Source organism: Chelonia mydas, chromosome 26 (assembly GCF_015237465.2).
Source record: "Chelonia mydas isolate rCheMyd1 chromosome 26, rCheMyd1.pri.v2, whole genome shotgun sequence".
In the NCBI taxonomy this organism is placed as follows: domain Eukaryota; kingdom Metazoa; phylum Chordata; order Testudines; family Cheloniidae; genus Chelonia; species Chelonia mydas.
This window is the reverse complement of record NC_057859.1, coordinates 14832654-14851369: the sequence shown is the minus strand read 5'-3', so window position 1 is coordinate 14851369 and position 18716 is coordinate 14832654. Positions and strand designations below refer to the sequence as shown.

The window sequence follows — 18716 nt, the reverse complement described above, 5'->3', positions numbered from 1 at the left end:
GGGCTGTACTGACCCGCAGAGGAGCCGGAGCACAGCCCGGGGAGGGAGCCCCGGGGTGCATCTGCAGCCTCACTGCAGAGCCCAGCCGCACCCAGCCCCTCCCTGCCGCGCTGAGCCAGCAGGCGAAACCCCATTGGAAACTCAGGAAAAATGTCCCCGTCTCAGCGCGGCTTTCGCCCGGCCAGGGCCCAGAAACAAGCCAGGGGCCAACGCAGCCAGTCAGACCCGACCAACACCGCATGAACCCGGACAGGCCCAGCCAAGCCACTCGCCCGCACGGGTCAGGCCAGAGCCCAGCGCCCAGCCTGGGCCCGTCCACGGCCTGGCCGGCTCCGGCCTGTCACGCGGGGGGGCAGAATTGGCGCAGCCGGGTACGCAAGTGGCAGTTAGCACAGGGGGAAAAGGGGAAATGCACCCACCCAATTCGTCAGTGGCTTTGAGGAACCCTCCCTCACGGCCCCTGGACATGCTGGCCCAGGGCCGCGTTTATAACGGCTCATCCCTTGGCAGAGCCCGATGGGGCTTGTAAGTGTCATTAGCACCTTCTGCACGCAGCCCCGAGCAGGCGGAGAACAGCCGGGCAGCAGGAATTAACCCCTCGGCACCAGGCCCCTCCGATGAGGTCTGGCAAGTCATTCGGGGTGATTCCTTTTCCTGCTCCACAATTACATTGTTGGGAGGTGGGGGGCTGCAGGTCAGGATGAGGGGGCAGCAGGGGAGCTGGATTAGGAGAGCCCAGGGCTGGGCTGGCAGGGGCTGCGGGTCGGGACTGAGGGGCACCGGCCGAGCTGGCGGGGGTGGGAAGCCCAGGGCTGGGCTGGCAGGGGCTGCGGGGCAGGCCTGAAGGGCACCGGCAGAGCTGGGGGTGGGGGGAGCCCAGGGCTGGGCTGGCAGGGGCTGCGGGTCGGGACTGAGGGGCACCGGCCGAGCTGGCGGGGGTGGGAAGCCCAGGGCTGGGCTGGCAGGGGCTGCGGGGCAGGCCTGAAGGGCACCGGCAGAGCTGGGGGTGGGAGGAGCCCAGGGCTGGGCTGGCAGGGGCTGCGGGTCGGGACTGAGGGGCACCGGCCGAGCTGGCGGGGGTGGGAAGCCGGCCCCATACAGCAGAGAGCTGCAGGGCAGGCTGGTGCCAGGTGCGTTGGATTGGCCGGGCAGCGCACCCTGGCCCGGGGGAGGGGGCCGTTCATCTCTCCCGTTTACGGGCACTGAAGGAATTCACTCTGCACGTAACACAAATCAATATGTTCTGCAGCTCCAGCTGCAGTCCCGGCGCAGTCGGACCTCTGCACCCGGAGCCGAGCCCCAGCCCTGCCCCCACCCGCAGATCAGGCACCCGCCCGTGCTCCCAAAGCCGGATCTGCTCCAGCAGGGCTGGGCCTTGAGCTGGCCAAAGCGTGGGGAGGGGCAGGAGAGCCAGCAGCACAAGCCGGCAGGGCAGGGGCCGGGGCCTCAGGACACCTGGGTTCTCTACCACAGAGCTGGTGGGTGCCCCGGCCCAGCCACTGCCCCCTTGCCCTGCTGGTAGGGGCCGCCCCACTCCATGCGGGGCCCAGATGGCGGCTGAGACCTTCAGGTGCCAGCGGAACACAAACGAGAATTCATTGCAGCAGCTGCCCGTGATGTTCTGAGAGTTTGAAGGACACCTCACGGGACAGCTCCTCCCCCCAACAGGCTGAGCGGAGGGAATTTGGGCAGAATCAGGGCCGCTGGGAGGCCAGAATACTGTCAGAGGAACGGCCCAGCGTCTGCATCAGAGGAGGGGGCTTGGCCAGAGATGGAAACCCACACGCCGCCTGGCCAGCACAGCTGTGCCTTCGGCGCTCCGTCCTCCCTTCTGCCTGTGGAACTCCCTGCTACTAGATGGCACCGGAGCCCAGGGCAGCAGGATCCCCAAGAGGTGCAGCCAGTTAAATGGATGACTGTTAGGGGGCTTATTCCTTCACCCACTTACTTCCCTGGTCCTTCTTGCATGAACAGAGAGCAACAATACCCAAAGTCCAAAGGTGCAAACAATTTGATGTTTATTGGGGTGAAATTCCAGCAAGCATGATTCCAGTTTCCTTCCTTAGTGTCCCCCTTCCCAGCTCTGACACCACAGAGCCTTACACCTGTGTCCCTGTTCCCATTCCCCACCCCCTTAGCCAAACATGATTCCAATATCCCCACCCCTCTTCCCTGTTCCCATTCCCCCCCCACACACCCACCCCCTCACTTCCTGAGTGACTGCAGACTATATAGTAAAACTTGAGTTCTGCTTAGCTATACCTTAACCAATCATTTTCCTGAAATTTAACTAACCCATCCTAACATATTGTCACAAGATTATGTAATCAATTATATCCCACCACCTTAATTAGTTTTCACCCAGCAAAATTAATTATACAGCAGACAGGAACAATCACAGAACCAGACAGAGATTATACAGACAAACAATGGCAAAGTGGGAACTATAATGACAAAACAATACAGAAGTGAGGATTTCCCATCCCAGCTATTGATAAGTGAGTTCTTGCCAGACAGGATGCTATCAAACTAAGTTTCCTTTTACATTTTCTAGGCACTTCCCTTTCTCTGGAGGCGATAGGCATTATCAGGACAGGACTGTATCCTAACAGCCCAATGACACCTTCTTGCAATGTGACTAGTTTGGAATGTGAGGAGGTGACCAGTCGCTTCCCAGCTCATGGCTGCCTCTGTTGCTTAGCCAAAGGCCTTAGCCTAAGAACAGGGCCTTAGACGGTCACAGTAAGAGAAGGCCCTTACACCGGCAGACAGTGATTTTGATTCTTTCTTTTATACCTCTAACTAGCCAAGTGATAAAAATACACCTAAATTCTTCGAGTACAGGCCTTTACAGAGAAGCCTGAATATCTATATCCTAGCAATGATGAAAAGAGCCGTGAGGCCCAGCTCCAGCATACTGTCCTGAGCTGACTGTGCCCAGGGGCAGGTTATTCCAGACTTGTCCCCTGGGGCAGCTCTCCTGCTTATAAGACCGAAAACCAAAAGGCTGCAGCCCCCAGTGATCTGGCCTTTCTCCACCAGCGGGCAGAGAAGAACCCCCTCCCCTGGTGCAGGGTTTTGCCCTAGATGCTATAGCCACAGAACCAGGTTGTGTATCGCTCTGGCTCGTTTCAACACTGGATTTATTGAGTTGGGCTGCATTAAAAAGCATCACGGTGAGCAAGGAACCCTGCTGGCAAGGGGCAGAGGTCCTAGGGATCCCGAGTCTGGTAAGTACATTACAGTTCCCACAAGGGTCAGGTGAGGTCTCTATTAAAAGCCTGTCACCGGCCATGGATATCCGTGAAACGCATGTACCCAGAATACCTCCGGCGTGACGGCTAGCGACTGAAAATCACGTTCTTACTGTCTGCAGCTGGGGGCTGCTCACCAGCCAAGGAGAAAAGGTTTTCCTCGAGGCCAGAAACGTGTATCTGTCTGTGTCCGTGTCAATGAAGCGTTGTCTGATTCCCAGCGGACTCCATCTACCTGTCTGAACCATGCTAACGAAGGAAGGTGACAGGACGAGGTGAACAGTGCGGGGTGGGGGGCCCTATGAGGAGATACACAGCCCAGGTTTGTTTTGGTACCTCTGGGGGCCAAAGAATCCCCCCCCTCCCCAGCACCGCTCCTTGAGGCAGCAAACGGGCAGCAAGTCTGCTTCCTGAACAGGGGTCTCAGCCAGCCTGGCTGAAAAGGCTGGAGAGAACGTTGGACGCAATCAGCTTCGTTAGCCAGGCCGAGCCCTGGTGGTGACGCTGCAGCTCCCCCTGTGACCGTCTCCTTGTTAAGCGAACGAGACGGAACTCCCTGCGCCTCTCACTCTCAGGCAGGTTTTCTAATCCTTGACTCATTCTCGTGGCTCTTCTCTGCCCCCTCTCCAATGTATCCACGTCCTGCTTCCATTGTGGGCACCGGATTCCAGCCGCCGTCGCCCCAGTGCCAAGCACAGCGGCGTGAGCAGCTCCAGTATGAGCTAAAGAGCGAGGGCTGCCTCCCTGGGCCCGCGCCCGCCTCCCCGGAGGGGGCCCTGCAGACATCTCGGCTCCTGTCCTGCGGCGGGGGGGTTGGTTTCCAGGCTGGTCCGCTGCACACCAACAGTCCCAGGGGAACAAGCCTAGTCTCCTTTTCCTGGATAGTGGAGCAGGAATTCCCTGAGCTCTGGCTTCCCTCCAAGTTGTGGCCATGGATCAATCAAACGCCTGGATCCACACGGGAGTGGAATACGAGTCACGCCTGCAAGCCCTGGGCACAGCACGTGCTGTATCACTGCTGGACAGCCGCAAGGCTCAGCCGTGCTCACGCTTTTCTCCCAGGACTCGGGGACACTGGCCATGGCTTGGGGGTGCGGTATCTTCATGAGGCACCACATGCCTCAAGTTAAAGAAGTATGGGCTGGATGAATGGACGATAAGGTGGATAGAAAGCGGCTAGATCGTCGGGCTCAGCGGGTCGTGATCAATGGCTCCATGTCTAGTTGGCAGCCGGTATCAAGCGGAGTGCCCCAAGGGTCGGTTTTGTTCAGTATCTTCATTAATGATCTGGAGGATGGTGTGGATTGCACCCTCAGCAAGTTTGCAGAAGACACTAAACTGGGAGGAGAGGTAGATACGCTGGAGGGCAGGGATAGGATACAGAGGGACCTAGACAAATTGGAGGATTGGGTCAAAAGAAATCTGATGAGGTTCAACAAAGACAAGTGCATAATCCTGCACTTAGGACAGAAGAACCCCATGCACCGCTACAGACTAGGGACCGAATGACTAGGCAGCAGCTCTGCAGAAAAGGACCTAGGGGTTACAGTGGATGAGAAGCTGGATAGGAGTCAACAGTGTGCCCTTGTTGCCAAGAAGGCCAATGGCATTTTGGGATGTATAAGTAGGGGCATTGCCAGCAGATCAAGGGACGTGATCGTTCCCCTCTATTCGACATTGGTGAGGCCTCATCTGGAGTACTGTGTCCAGTTTTGGGCCCCACACTACAAGAAGGATGTGAAAAAATTGGAAAGCGTCCAGGGGAGGGCAACAAAAATGATTAGTTTTCAGAGTAGCAGCCGTGTTAGTCTGTATTCGCAAAAAGAAAAGGAGTATTTGTGGCACCTTAGAGACTAACCAGTTTATTTGAGCATGAGCTTTCGTGAGCTACAGCTCACTTCATCGGATATAGGAGACCAGAACACATGACTTATGAGGAGAGGCTGAGGGAACTGGGATTGTTTAGTCTGCGGAAGAGAAGAATGAGGGGGGATTTGATAGCTGCTTTCAACTACCTGAAAGGGGGTTCCAAAGAGGATGGCTCTAGACTATTCTCAGTGGTAGCAGATGACAGAACGAGGAGTAATGGTCTCAAGTTGCAGTGGGGGAGGTTTAGGTTGGATATTAGGAAAAACTTTTTCACTAGGAGGGTGGTGAAGCACTGGAATGGGTTCCTTGGGGGAGGTGGTGGAATCTCCTTCCTTAGAGGTTTTTAAGGTCAGGCTTGACAAAGCCCTGGCCGGGATGATTTAGTTGGGGTTGGTTCTGCTTTGAGCAGGGGGTTGGACTAGATGATTCTATGCTCCACCACACAAAGTGAGGCGCCTTCGGCTAGATGAGCCGGGCGTACACCCACCCACCCCCTTTGGAACTGGTTGTCCACCCAATCTCTCTGGGGAGCCACGCTACGCCTGAGCACGCTTGCCTTGGGGGGCACAAAACAGGCCCTGCCCCACAACAAAAGCCTCTTCCAGCTGGTGGCACAAACATACCGGCCAGGGGGCTGAGCTTCCTGCCCCCGCCGAACTGAAGCACATTCCCGAAGACCCGTAGGAGAAGCAGCTCGAACTAGGGCTGAGCAACAGGAGACCCAGGTGCTGGAGGCAGCCAGCTGGCACGGAAGCCTTTTGCTCCAGGGCCCTTCACAGAAGTCTGGTTTTTGTTTTACGGACTTTGTGACCAGGGAGCAGAAAACTTTTCATCTTCTGGTCAGCGCCAAGCACTCCAGTGCCCAGGGTACCGAGTTCCTGGCAATGGCCCGACGGGCAGATTTTCTCCCGCTGGAGGACGAGGGCAGGACAACTGAGCTCCAGGACAGCTCTGGGCTGCTTCACATTCACGAGACCAGCTCCCCTCTCTTGTCCCGACACCATCTTGTGAGCTGCACCGTGCACACGAGAGCACCGGTACTGGAGAGAGCGATGCCAGCATCTGCCACCCGGCTGTCGCCACACTGGCCCCCGCCCCCAAAGCGCTGTGAATTAGGGGAGTCCTCCCACCGCACCCGCCTGTAGGCGCTCGGGGGGGCAGGGAGCTCCCTGGCCGGCAACAACCAACGAACCCTGCACAAGGCGGCTGAGGATACAACGAGCCTGGGACCAGCCACGCCTTGCCTCTGGCCGGTGCAGCTCTGCACGACTCCCCCTGGAACAGGAGAGCCATTGGCATTCCCAGCTGGGATGCCCAGCTAGCATGGCCATAGCATGCTCCCACCCCTCTGACAGCTTCCCAAGGACGGGATAGGCAGCCAGGCTTTCGAAGGGAGCCCTCTTCGCAAACCCTGGCACCGCCCCTGGGACCTGGGTGGGCTAAGCTACAAGACACTGGGCCGTAGCCACGTTTTCACTAACTGGAGGAAGCTTCCCTGGGGAGCTTGGCAAGAAGCTGGCGAATCAGTGGGAAGTCATGCCTCACTGAAGCTCCCAGTCAGTGCTGAGGACTAGCAGATGGGGACAGGGCACGTGCTCTGTACGCTTTCTTCTCCTCACCTCCCGCAATGGTGGAAGTACGGACCAAGGCGAAGCTCTGGTTCGAAGCCCAGAGCAGCACCCGGTCGATATTTGTGTATTAATGTTGGCGAGACACGCCTGGCCTGTTAAATGCATGGCCAGAGATTTCACTCAGTTTAACAACATCACCGGGCACAGCATGGCAACATGCAATATGGCTACTAGCAAGAGCTGGGGATTATATGACTATCACCCGTCAACACGGCCGAAAGAGATCGAGGGAACCAAGCGCAGGTGCTGTTGCAGAGCACAGCACCTAACGGCCCAGGCCCGTGGGTCTCAACCCATTTACCGCTGTGGGCCACGTGCACACGCTACCCATACTACCTCTGAGACAGAGGATGCCACGGCTGTGCACTGCCTGGGCCGCAAGCAGCCTGCGGGCTGAGAACCCCAGGCCTAGTGGCTGGTTGAGTTCAAGCACGTGGGCTCCACCTGAGCCCCCAGTGTGGCGTTGTGGCCAAGGCAATGTCTGGGTGCAGGCAGGAAGGGGTAAGGCACTAGGGAGCCCTGCTGGGGCACTCTGTCCACTTCCGGGGGGCACGTTTTAAAAAGGATGTTGAAAAACTGGCAAGAGCACAGCGAAGAGCCACGACATTCTTCAAGAGCTGGAGAAAACGCTTGGCAGGGAGTTTACCAAGCTCGAGAGGGGACTGGAGTACGGTTTAGAAGGGGAGAAGAGGGCTCTCTAACCTGGTAGAGAAAGGCAGAACAAGGCCCAGGGGCTGGAAGTTACAGCCAAATTCAAAGTTTTAAGGCACAAGTTTTTGATTTGCTCGATGAGGGTGATTAATCATTGGAACAAGCTCCCAATTCGCCATCTCAATGTCCTGAGATCGGGGCTGGCTGACTGGAGGGTGCTTTAGCCAAGCAAGCTATTGGGCTCAGGGCAGGGGTGACTGGGTGACACTCCCTGGCCTGGGATATACAGGTCAGACAAGGTGTCTCATCTCCTTAAAATCTCTGGATTTTCAAAAGCTCCAAATTCCCATCATTTCCCTTAAGTTCACTGGCACCGTTCACCTTTCAACCCAAGCCCCTCAGACAGACAGACACAAAACAGATTCTCTTTAAAATGACGGAGACAACAGCGCGCCAGGTTCATTCACTTTTCCGCATACTTTATTTGTTACAAACATACAATTTTTTAAATATAGACTGTAAAACTCCATTTGCAAAAATCTGCTACTGTACGGAGTGCTCACTCGCGTGAGGCTTTCTTAACATAGTTGGATTTCATCCATCGCTTCGCTAGTGGTAAATCCAGGACCTGCCGTTATTTTGTCAACAGCCTGGAGCTTCTGGCTGTGTTCACATTGCTCTTTGAAAGCAGCCCTGCTAGCCTCAGAAAAGGGAATCAGAATCTGAGCTTCAACCAACAGGCAGCAAGACAAAACCAGGCAGCTCGGACCCAGGTGTTTGAATATTTTTCAGCGCTTTGCTGGACAGGTGAGAAAGGAACGTTTCTGATCGGTTTGCTGCACTTTCACGTTTCCATCGGTCTGAACTGCACCATGCAGCCATGTCTTTTGCCAGTTAAAGTGCATTTTTTTTTATTAAAAAAATAAACAAGAGGAATAAACTTTATTCTTTAATCAAGGTACTTAAAAGTGAACTTTTTGGTCTCTCAGCAGATATTCCTGACAGCAGTCCTATTTCCTACAAATTCATTTCTAGATATTTATAGGTGAGCGTTAGAGAAGTAGATCTACTTTTGCGTTTCCTATGAGCAGAGAACAGTTTTTATAAATACATACACATGTACACAGAGGTCTCTATGTATACAATGTACAGGCATGTGTATATTTACATATGGGTCAATTACATCCAAGTATGATCAAAGTTATGTCACTTGCACAATAAATCATGAATCTTGTACCAAATTAAACTATTTGCCCACCTCCTAAAAGCATACATTGCAACCATCAAACCGTCTCCCTTGATCGCTGGTCAGGCTCACAGCACGGCACTGCTCCGGCTGTTGTCTAAATGCACAAATATTGACCAACAGAGGTTGAGACACTTGCAAGCAAATGACAAAGGAAGCTGTGTGCTATACCTACCACCGGGAGACGCTGGCTGGCAACGAGTTACATTAATACCAGTGGTAGGAGGCAGCGGAGATACATCTCGTGGGCGTAAAAATGAAGCCGATCTTTTTGCCTCCTTAACTTTCCAGCCTAGACAAGCAGCGGGAGCCACCAATCAAATCACGTCCCGCGGCCATGCCGAATGCATTTGGACAGTACATGAGCGTTGCCAGTAAAGCACATTCTCAGAAGCGGGCTCCCTGCCCATTCTGATCTGGGACCACGCTGACACTGGTGTAACTGGTGGCTTCAGCGGGGTTAGCCCAGAGCGACAGCAGCATAAAAGACCAGAATCTGGCCCCAGAAATATGCACTAGCACCCGTTCTATTTGTAACGCACTAGGAGGGAGGGCTGAAGTGTTACAAGTTACGTGTACAGCTGCTCGTATTATTAGTGTCGTTAACTAATGCGCCCTGCTCCCACCCAGCCGCCCCACAAAAAAGTTGGTATTTAATCCCAGACAGCCGCTTGGACTCCTCTGGATATTTCTGCTCAAACGGTGTTACCGCTGCTTGAATCCAGCTGTTCCAATTATGAAGGGGGGAGGAGGGGAAGGAGCAGGAAGAAACAAAACAGACTAAAGCTCTATTCTTGTGAATCCCGCATACCATCAAAGGCAGGATTTCTGAGCCACATGGGCCTTTCACCACAGCAGCACAGAGCAGGAAATTAAACATTTGGCCTCGGAAATTCTCTGAGGTTAATATGATGAGCGATAGCTGTTGTTGGAAATTAAGCTCTCTTTGCAAATTTCAACTCCCTCTCTCTACCTTACCATACACAGAGCAGCAGTAATTGAGAAAACAGCCTCTGTGCAACCTGCAGGAGCTTTGAAAAGGCAGAGCACCTTACTGCTTACCCGTGGGCTGCTTTCCTTCTTAGATACAGTACATAAGAGATTAAGGCTAGATACCAGCATGTTACAAGTCGCCTGTGACAAATGCACGTTGCTTTTACGTTCCTTCTGCGGAACGTCCCATGCGATAGCCACATGAGTTTCAGTTTTTAAAAGAAGAAACTAGAGCTTACTCACTGCACAGGTTAAAAAAGAGAGGGGAGGCGGTGAGAATTACTATGAAAAATGCAACTCAAAAAAATCAAATCCTCCTGGAATGACAAGGAGCCTTGCCAAAGGCCACCTGAAAGCGCGAGTTTCTTCATCAGCGCAAGGTTGCTGTGCCTCTAGGACCAAGTCTTAACTGGGACTCTACCAGGCTGTAAATTGCAACAGATTCTTTAAGAGCGGGGGAGTTCGTGTACTTTTAAAGAGTCACGAACCACTAAGATCCCACCAGTCTGCGGTGCGTTAGCTCCTCTTTTACCCACTGAGGCTGCTCCAAAATCCCCTGCTTCAGACAGGTTGAAGAATCTGGGCTCATTCGTAGTACCTACAGGGAAGAGTTTCTCTCGCAGTTTAAAGAGACGGAGAGAGATTTTGGATTAGACCAAAATTTGTTGTAAGTTTTAGGGTGAAAAAAACCTAGGTTCTGTTCCATGTTACAAATTAACTATGACTACACGGTATTACGCCATTCACAATGTACAGGTAAGAAAACCAAAGCTAAGAGCCAGTGGAAAATAATTGCTACCACATGGGTAAGAGGTAGTAATCAGTGACCACATTCAGATGTTCCGATTCCTGCCTCTGATCCCAAACCTCTTTGGATTGGAAACCACATGCAAGAGGGCTGAGGTTTCAGTGCAAGGCTGTCTGACCAGTCAGGATACCACAAACAAAGCAAAGCAGCATTTGTCACAGTACTTTTTTGGTATTTTCTCATGTGGGCTGAAACCAGAAAGTGCCGGAGATGTGAGATTTGTCACAAGCTGACAAGAGGAATGGGGCTTCTGCTCTTTTACCAGAGTCATGTCTTCCCCATCCTCATAATCCAGTTAAAAAAAAAAAAATTAAAAAAAAATCGTTCTTTCAGCAGTTTTAAAAGACAAATAAAATGGGTCTTGGGTAATTTTCAAAACACAGCTTTAGGTACAGTGTTCTTGCCAGCACAAAGTTCTCCCAGGCATCCTAAATATGACCAGAAGACCTGGAAACAGATTAGAGCATTCGCTGGGAAAGGGTTCAGGGTGTTTACCTGGCAAGCGTCCTACTGAAGACACCGAATGAGCAACACGACCTCTCGGACTGGTATACACCCAACGCAGAAACTGCCACAGCTGTTCAACATTGACCTGCCTAAAGAGAGGAGCCTCTGACTGCACAAGGACGAGGAAACTGAGCGCAACAGGTTGAGGATCTGCTGTCTACAACTAAAATCACTTATGCAGCAAGTTTATAGCAGTATTCTTAAATGGATCTGTACTGTTAAAAACACATTTACCAGGGGGTCTTCTCATCAATTCCGACAGTTAAACCTTACATCAGATCAGTTATTCTCATTATACTAATGTGTTTGTAGCAAAGAGCATATGGCAAGACACTAAGATTGGTTACCTGCTTATGAAGAGGCATGTCGGGATAACATTTACTACTAAGAACTCACAACAATTTGCAGCCAAAAAAGTGCCATTTTTATGTAGGGAAACCTCTAGATTTTTCTCTCCCCTCCCCTGCAAGTTAGAATAAAGGCCACACTGTTTTTCAAAGAATATCTGCTGAGAGATTAATTGTGCATCAGATAAAGTACCATAATAATTCTGTTACACTTGTAAGAGAAGATCTCTGTGCATATACTATGCACTGAAGTTTTCCACCAAAATTTAAAAAAAAAATTCAAGAAACTGCCACTCTCTCAAGAGCAAAGTAGTTTGTGAGTTGTCAGTCACTTTATAATAGTTTGTGTAGATCATATTCTACACCCTTGTTTCGGATGGGAAAAGATCACATTTTAGCAAGTCCTCCTCAGCTATTACCATATCGGAAGTGTGCAGTCATCGACGGGCCACTCAATATGAGGGGATTTATTGTAACCAGCCTCTTGTGCCCCTTACCCTGAACGTTTAAAATTCAGACAGGATAATTATGTTTTTTGGGAGGGAAACTGAAGCAGAAGCTTGAATCTCTTCCTTAACAAGACCTGTGATTTATTACAAAAGGATTCCAGGATAACTGACAGTGCTGCCTGCTTTCTAAAGGCAGCTCCTGCTGCAGCAGCAGGAATCCTTTTGCAGCAAACAGCTATGGAACAGAACACCGACCCATAACGCCACGGGCATTTATACCTATATGCCTCAAGTATTTACATTTGAGGTTTTGGTGCTATACAAGATTTACATTTTGTTTTGTACAGCAGATGCTTTGACATAGTTGCATTCTGGAACTGTCATTCCAGGGACAACAGAAATCTGGAAGTTCCATAAATTCAGGAAATCTCCTCTACAGAGGTGTTTTGCCATTTTTCTACAGAATCCAAATTTATGGGGATTTTTTTTTTTTTTAAATAAAAGTGTCCAACCCTTCTGGTTACAGAGGTCACCTTCTCGATCCAAGCAGTAACACCAAGAATGGGGCAAATTTCCCCCCCTTTTAACTACACAGGACTTGCTTAAGGATCAAGGTGAACTGTTTGATGATCCCACAAACAATCCAGTTAACGTGCTTGCCTGGAGTAGGTGGATATACCGATCACATCCAGATGTCCCAATCTTGTGATGCCAAATTCTAGAGAAATAGGACTGTTCTGAATATCCAGATAACTAAGATGTTACAAATTAGTGTCAGAGTGATGCACTGTAAAATATACAGTGTAATTTTTAAGAAGCTGTGGATTGCAGGGAGTTTCTGAAACCCCAGCAGAATCAATCCACTTAATCTGTAACCCAATACATATTTCTGAATGATCCTCTTTGCCTCTCACAAGAAATATTCAGAGTGGGCCCAAGTACAATAGAAAACTAAAAATCTCTGCAGAAATTCTGCAGTTCTGAGGCAAACTCCCTCCTTTCCGCCCCACCTACCCTGTCTCCAGATTCCGGTTGCCCCTCCCCCAACAACAGGGAATGATTTCCCCGGTCAGTGAACCACTCACTATGCTCAACATGGCCTTGTGCCACTAGAATCGGGCTCCATCTTCCTGCAGCGGAAAGACCGGCCATGAACCCGCTGTAGGAAGAGAATCCTCAAGAGCAGTTAAGAATTATCAACCCACCTTTCGTGATAGCTTAGTTGAATACAGGCAGGTTAACAGTTTTGAATATAAAATTTCTTCTGGAAACCCACTGCATTCTTACCACACCTAATGTTTGCTGGAAGGCCAAACTGAGCTGTATAGGAGTTTTGTCCATCGATCAATACATCACTTATCTGGTCTAATGACTACAGAAGAAATGTTTCTGGTTGCCAAAGCTGGTGCCATTTATGGCAGTGTTCTTGGCATACATGATATATGCATCTGTCCACTTCCACATACTTCCTAGACAGCTAATGATAGCTTATGTAGCCACTGGCAAGGGACCATCAAGACCCTGTCGCTACCACATAAGTAGAAAGGTAAGGCTAGTTACTGCAATTCAGCCAAAAAATATAATCCTCTTGAAAAGGAGAGGTACTGCATCTTTGCAAAAAGTGAATTGGCTCACTGCAGCTGAGCAACGAAAAAGGTGAATCACCATTGAAGCAACAAAACAAGTTGTTGGTCTATACATAAATTGTACATAGTTTTAAAATGAATGGAAAAATTACACCACTATACACCCAATATCTGCAGCCTTCAATTCTCATTGCTGCCTCCAATCTGTAATTAGTTACGCAGAGTTTTCTACACCCCTAAGTGCTGTGATGTCTCAGCCCTTCTGTCTGCTGAAACGATGGAAATTTGTTCTCCGCAGCAAAGAACTGAACACATCTGAACAAAATACATAGGTAAATACAGCAGGACATTATTGAAAACAGCTGCCTTAGAGTACAAAATACAGTACAAGTATACGGATGTAATTAAAACATCAAGAAAAACTATTGCTCCCGTACAGTTTAGGAAACCAGGTTCTTTGCAACGGAGAAGAATTTAAAAAAAATTTCTCTTTAAAAATTGGTGTTAAAAAGACTTACCATGGACAACGGGAGGAAAGAATTTGTTTTAAAAAGGGCAACAATACATGTCTGTGGCTGAAACAAACTTCTGGTTAATGTTCTGATAACTGATTTTTATAGCGATCTCAAAAGCTTTTTTTTTTTTTTTTTTAAATCCTACCCAATCTCCCCCCCCAGCCACAACTGCATGAAAAAAATGCCTTTTGTATGTTCCTTATTTTCCAATAAATACAAAATAAAGATAGTATAGGTAGAGTAATAACAAAATAAGGTAATAAGGGTATGCAATAAATTAAAAAGGCAGCTCAAATAAAGGACAGGCATGCACAGTTTAAAAAAAAATATGAAAGATTCTATGATGTCACCCAAGTAATACCTGAAACTTTGGAATGAACAGCACACACTCCATTCAGTTCAAAGTTACTAGTATACGACTAGGTGTCTAGAAATACCTTTCTGGAGGGGTAGGGTTGACTCGATTAGCTTAAAAAAAAAAAAAAAATCAAATCATTTGAGAGTGAAAATCCATTTAAAATACAGAAGTGGTGCTCCCTGGAAAGAGCCCCAACTTAATTCTGGAACGACAGCTGGACGAATGGGCAGTAGCCAGTCTATGGTGAAATTTCAAGGTGGTAAAAAATGCTGCTAGGGTACATTTATAGTCACAGAGCTTATTCATTTTGTTTCTGCTCCTTTTCAGCGATGGATGTGAAGCTCCCACAGGTTGTGTGCTTGCTCTGAACAATCCATCCTGCATTTTTGCCAACTCTGCTGTTACACAATGTGAGGTACTGAGGAAACAGATCGAGTTCTCTTTTTAAAAATTCTTGTAAAAGAACAAGTGATGGACTTCTGGACCTGAGGTTCTTGGTGTTTAGATTCATAGTCGAACATGTCCACTGATTTCTACCGAAGATGAATGAAGCCTTCAGTTTGCTCATGTCTCACTTTGTGCCAGTCATTCTTTCACAGACTAGACTTGGAGCCACAGGTTGCTGTTCTCAACCAAGTTATGGTTTAAAGATTTAAAAACCCAGCTCTCATGCTGGATTCCACTTATTCGCTGGGTCAACCCACTGGAGCCAGGAGAGATTTGGCTCTTACTTCTCCCTGCTGCTAACGCCGCCGTTTCTTTTCCAAGACCACCTTACTTGGAGAGAAGGGGAAGAACTTCAGTGAGCAGCAACCAATCCACTCAGCTTTCCTTGTGCTTTATGCCTGTTTTTCCTTGAACCTACCTCTTCGCAACCCCCATGTTTAAAAAGAAAAACAAAAAAATCAAAACAAGAAAGTGTCCCGTAATCTTCAGCACCCCGCCAGCTGGAAGCGGCTCGCTGACGGTTCCAGCGGCGCCCGGAGCGGAGCAGTTTGCATCCCAGAAAACAAGTCTGCAAAGGAAAGGACAGAATGGACGTTGGTCCGGAAACAGGCTCGTCCCAACGCTAGGCCCGAAGCTGCCGGGATTCCCCTCCCGCCCCGGCTAGGCCCGGCCTCCTTCCCCATCGCGACCTGCACGCTCGGATCCGGACAGCTGCGGCGGCCTCTCCCTTCTCTTCAAGCGCCCGGCGGCGGGGGCGGCGCGGCCGCCGGGATGCTGGTTGCCGTGGGGGGGCGGGGGGGGCACGATCTCGAAAGGGGCTGGGCGGGGGGGGAGCCGGGGGCACTCGGGGCCGGGGCCGGGGCGGTGTCTGCGGTGAAGCTGGATTCTCTCTCGGCCGGGGCTGGGGGCTGGCGGCGGCGGCGGCTCCCCGGCCGCGGGCGCCGCTCAGTCGTCGTCCACGTCGTCCCCGTCGGAGTCGTCGCCGGCCCCGCTGCCGCTGCCCGGCCCGGCCGGCCCGGCGCGGCGCTCGTAGAGCTTGTCCCGCTGGCGCTCCTGGATGTCGCGCATCTCCTCGGCGTAGCGGCAGAAGGCGCCGCCGAACTGGGCCCAGGCCTTGCAGGGCACGGTGATGGCGTTGCGGTAGGACGGCTTCACCTCGCTCACGCGCAGGAAGACGCCGTACTTGTTGCAGCCCACGTCGAAGAAGAAGCGCTTGGAGTCCACGGTGATGGACGTGCCCTCGGGCAGCTCCGCGCCCAGCCCGCCCGCGCCGCCGCCGCCCGGGCCGCCCGGCTCCTCCTCGTCGCCGCCGTAGTCGTCGATGAGCTTGGCCAGCGCGTCGCGGAACTCGATGAGGCCCTGGGCCGGCAGCGCGATGGTCTGGCCGCTCTGCAGGCCGGGCGGGCCGGCGGCGAAGCCCGGGCCCGGGCCGCGGTTGACGGTCTGGCGGATGCGCAGGAAGCGGCCGCGCTGGTTCTCCTTCAGGTCCAGGTAGTACTTGCGGTTCTCGCGCACCAGGAACTCGCTCTTCAGCGCGCGGCGCGGCCCGGCCTCCTCGCCCGGCCCGCCCGCCGCCGGCGGCTCGGGGCTGCTGGGGCCCAGCTGCGCGTAGTGCTCGATGAAGTCGCCCAGGTAGTCGCGGAACTCGGCGGCCACCGCCATGGAGAGCGTGAGGCGGCTCTTGGAGCCGCCCGCGCCCACCTCGGCGATCTTGAGGAAGCGGCCCTTGGCGTTCTGCTTCACGTCCAGGTAGAAGCGCTTGTTCTGGATGTCCAGCCGCTTGGAGGCCAGCTCCTGCGTCTCCTGCTCGGGGCCCGGCCCGCGCGGGCCGCCGAACCCGCCGCCGCCGCGCTCGCTGCCGCTGTCCCCGTCCGCCATCTTCTCGCCCCCGCCCGCGCCGCCGCGCCCCGCCGCGCCGCGCGCCCCGCTTCCGGCGCCGGCCTGCGCGCGCGCGCGCCGGAAGCGGGCGACGTGCGCCGGGCCCCGCCCCGCGAGGCGTGCGGGCGCGCGCGCGCTCCTCGCCCCTCCCCGACGCGGGTGACGTCACCGCCGCACCCGCGACGTCTCCGCGCGGCGCCGTCGTGTGAGAGACGCGTTCCCGCCCCCTGAGCCCCCGCTCCTCCCCCACAGGAGCCGAACTCGCCCCGCCCCCAGCGCCCCCGCCCCCTTCCCGGCCCGCCTGCCCCCAGCCCAGCCCCCCCCCCCCAGACCGGCCCAGCCCCTCCCAGCCCCCCACCCCCCTGACCCCTGCCCCGGCCCGCTCAGCGCTGACCCCCCAGCGCCCCCCGCCCCCCAGGCCGGCCCAGCCCCCCCGCCCCTCTGACCCCTGCCCGCTCAGCGCTGACCCCCCCAGCCCCCCCGCCCCGACCCCTTCCCCGGCCCACTCACCACTGACCCCCCAGCCCCCCCCGCCCCCCTGACCCCTTCCCCAGCCCACTCAGCGCTGACCCCCCAGCGCCCCTCACCCCCCTTCCCCGCCCCTCGCCCCCCCGGCCAGCCCAGCCCCCCCCCCCGCCCCCTTCCCGGCCCGCCTGCCCCCAGCCCAGCCCCCCCCCCCCAGACCGGCCCAGCCCCTCCCAGCCCCCCACCCCCCTGACCCCTTCCCCGGTCCGCTCAGCGCTGACCCCCCCCCAGCCGGCCCTTGAGAGGAAGGGGCAACAGCAGCTCCCCGCCTTTCCCTGCCAGATTAACTCGACTTCATCCAGGTTACACCCCCCTCCCCCCTTGTAGACAAGCCCTAAAGCCAGAGTCACCATCAATTGGTTAGTCTCTAAGGTGCCACAAGTACTCCTTTTCTCAAGGGACTTAAGCGTTACTATGATCTACAAAACCTTCGCTCAGCTGCCACCGAATCCCGTAGGCTACGGTTTGGCAGAACTGTGGCTGCTCCCTACGCATCTACGTTTCTGCCTCTGGGCCCGCTCAGCTCCGCGACTTGCAGTCAGGCAGGGGCAGAGAGCCAGGAACGGCCCCCAGGGTGCAGATAGGGCCGCTGGGAGTTTTCAGATGCGTTAGCAGGTTACGTTAAAGGCTAACTCATGAAAAATGCCGACTGCCTCCTCTTGGTTGGGCTGTTGGCTGGAGTTAAGAGCATGCCCTGTTCCCAGCCTGGGAGCCTCAGTGTTGCTAGCCTCATCTGGGCTGCGAGATCACCGTGACCCAAACTCTGCCCTCCAAAGCCGTGATGGGGGTCAGACCTTCCAGCTGTAAGTGTCGGTGGCTAGCTGAAGGGAGGTGGGCAGCATGAGAGGCTTGTCGCTTTCACACACACACACACACACACACACACAACTCGGAGTCAGGAAATCCCAGCTCGTGATTATACCAGAGACAGCTCTGGGAGCCCGGGTGCACAGGCATCGGACAGCCCAGCCAAACCGCCCGGGTTTGATGGAACTGCACGTCACGCAGGTTTCTCTTGGTTCCCGCAACTCGCTCCTGCCTTCCCGTGGCTGCACTCCCTGCTGACAGGTTGTAAGAGCATCCGGGACCCGTCCCCTCCCAGCTCCCCAGCCGAATCGGGCGCTTCCCCAGTGCAACCTCCACCTGCCCAAACAGACTGCTCCTCCCAACAACCTGCTTCAAGCTCCCGCAGTCCAGCTGCCCCAGAACCTCCCCTTCTCACACCCTGCCTCAGCCCCAAGCCCGCGCTGGCCCCACGAACAGCTGAGAGAAAGAGGTGAACCTGTATGTGTCACCCCATTATACCACCATGCACAGTGTGTGAACACTGGGGAGTCCTAGCTCTTATCTGGCTTTTTTTCACCCATTGAGCTCGAAGTGCTTTACAAAGGGGGTAAGTAGAATTATCCCCCGTTTACCGGTGGGGAAACTGAGGCAGTGAGGGGCAGTGACTTATCCAAGCAGACCAGTGGCAGGGCTGACAATGGAACCAAGGTCTCCTGACTGCTAGCCCTGTGCTTGGCTTCTTCTCCCTGCTAACCAAGGGGCAGAGGTCCGGGGATGCTGAGGGGCGCTCATGTTAACTCAGCCATGGGGAAATCCTTGCCCCAGCACGCTCTGCCTGGAGCTCTTTGCCTGTGCGGCTGGGTTAG

The 18716-nt window shown here is 53.6% G+C and overlaps 1 protein-coding gene across 1 annotated transcript; it reads right to left on the bottom strand.

The window, feature by feature from the left end:
* Nucleotides 1-7863: 7863 nt before the first annotated feature.
* PURB (purine rich element binding protein B) lies at nt 7864-16566 on the bottom strand. The gene has a single exon (XM_043536272.1). The coding sequence runs from the start codon at nt 16537-16539 to the stop codon at nt 15607-15609; it is 933 nt and encodes a 310-aa protein (XP_043392207.1). The 5' UTR covers nt 16540-16566; the 3' UTR covers nt 7864-15606.
* Between the last annotated feature and the right edge of the window lie 2150 nt (nt 16567-18716).

Bases quoted from the DNA above. Each gene is read 5' to 3' on its own strand.
- PURB (XM_043536272.1), bottom strand. From the start codon at position 16,539: ATGGCGGACGGGGACAGCGGCAGCGAGCGCGGCGGCGGCGGGTTCGGC.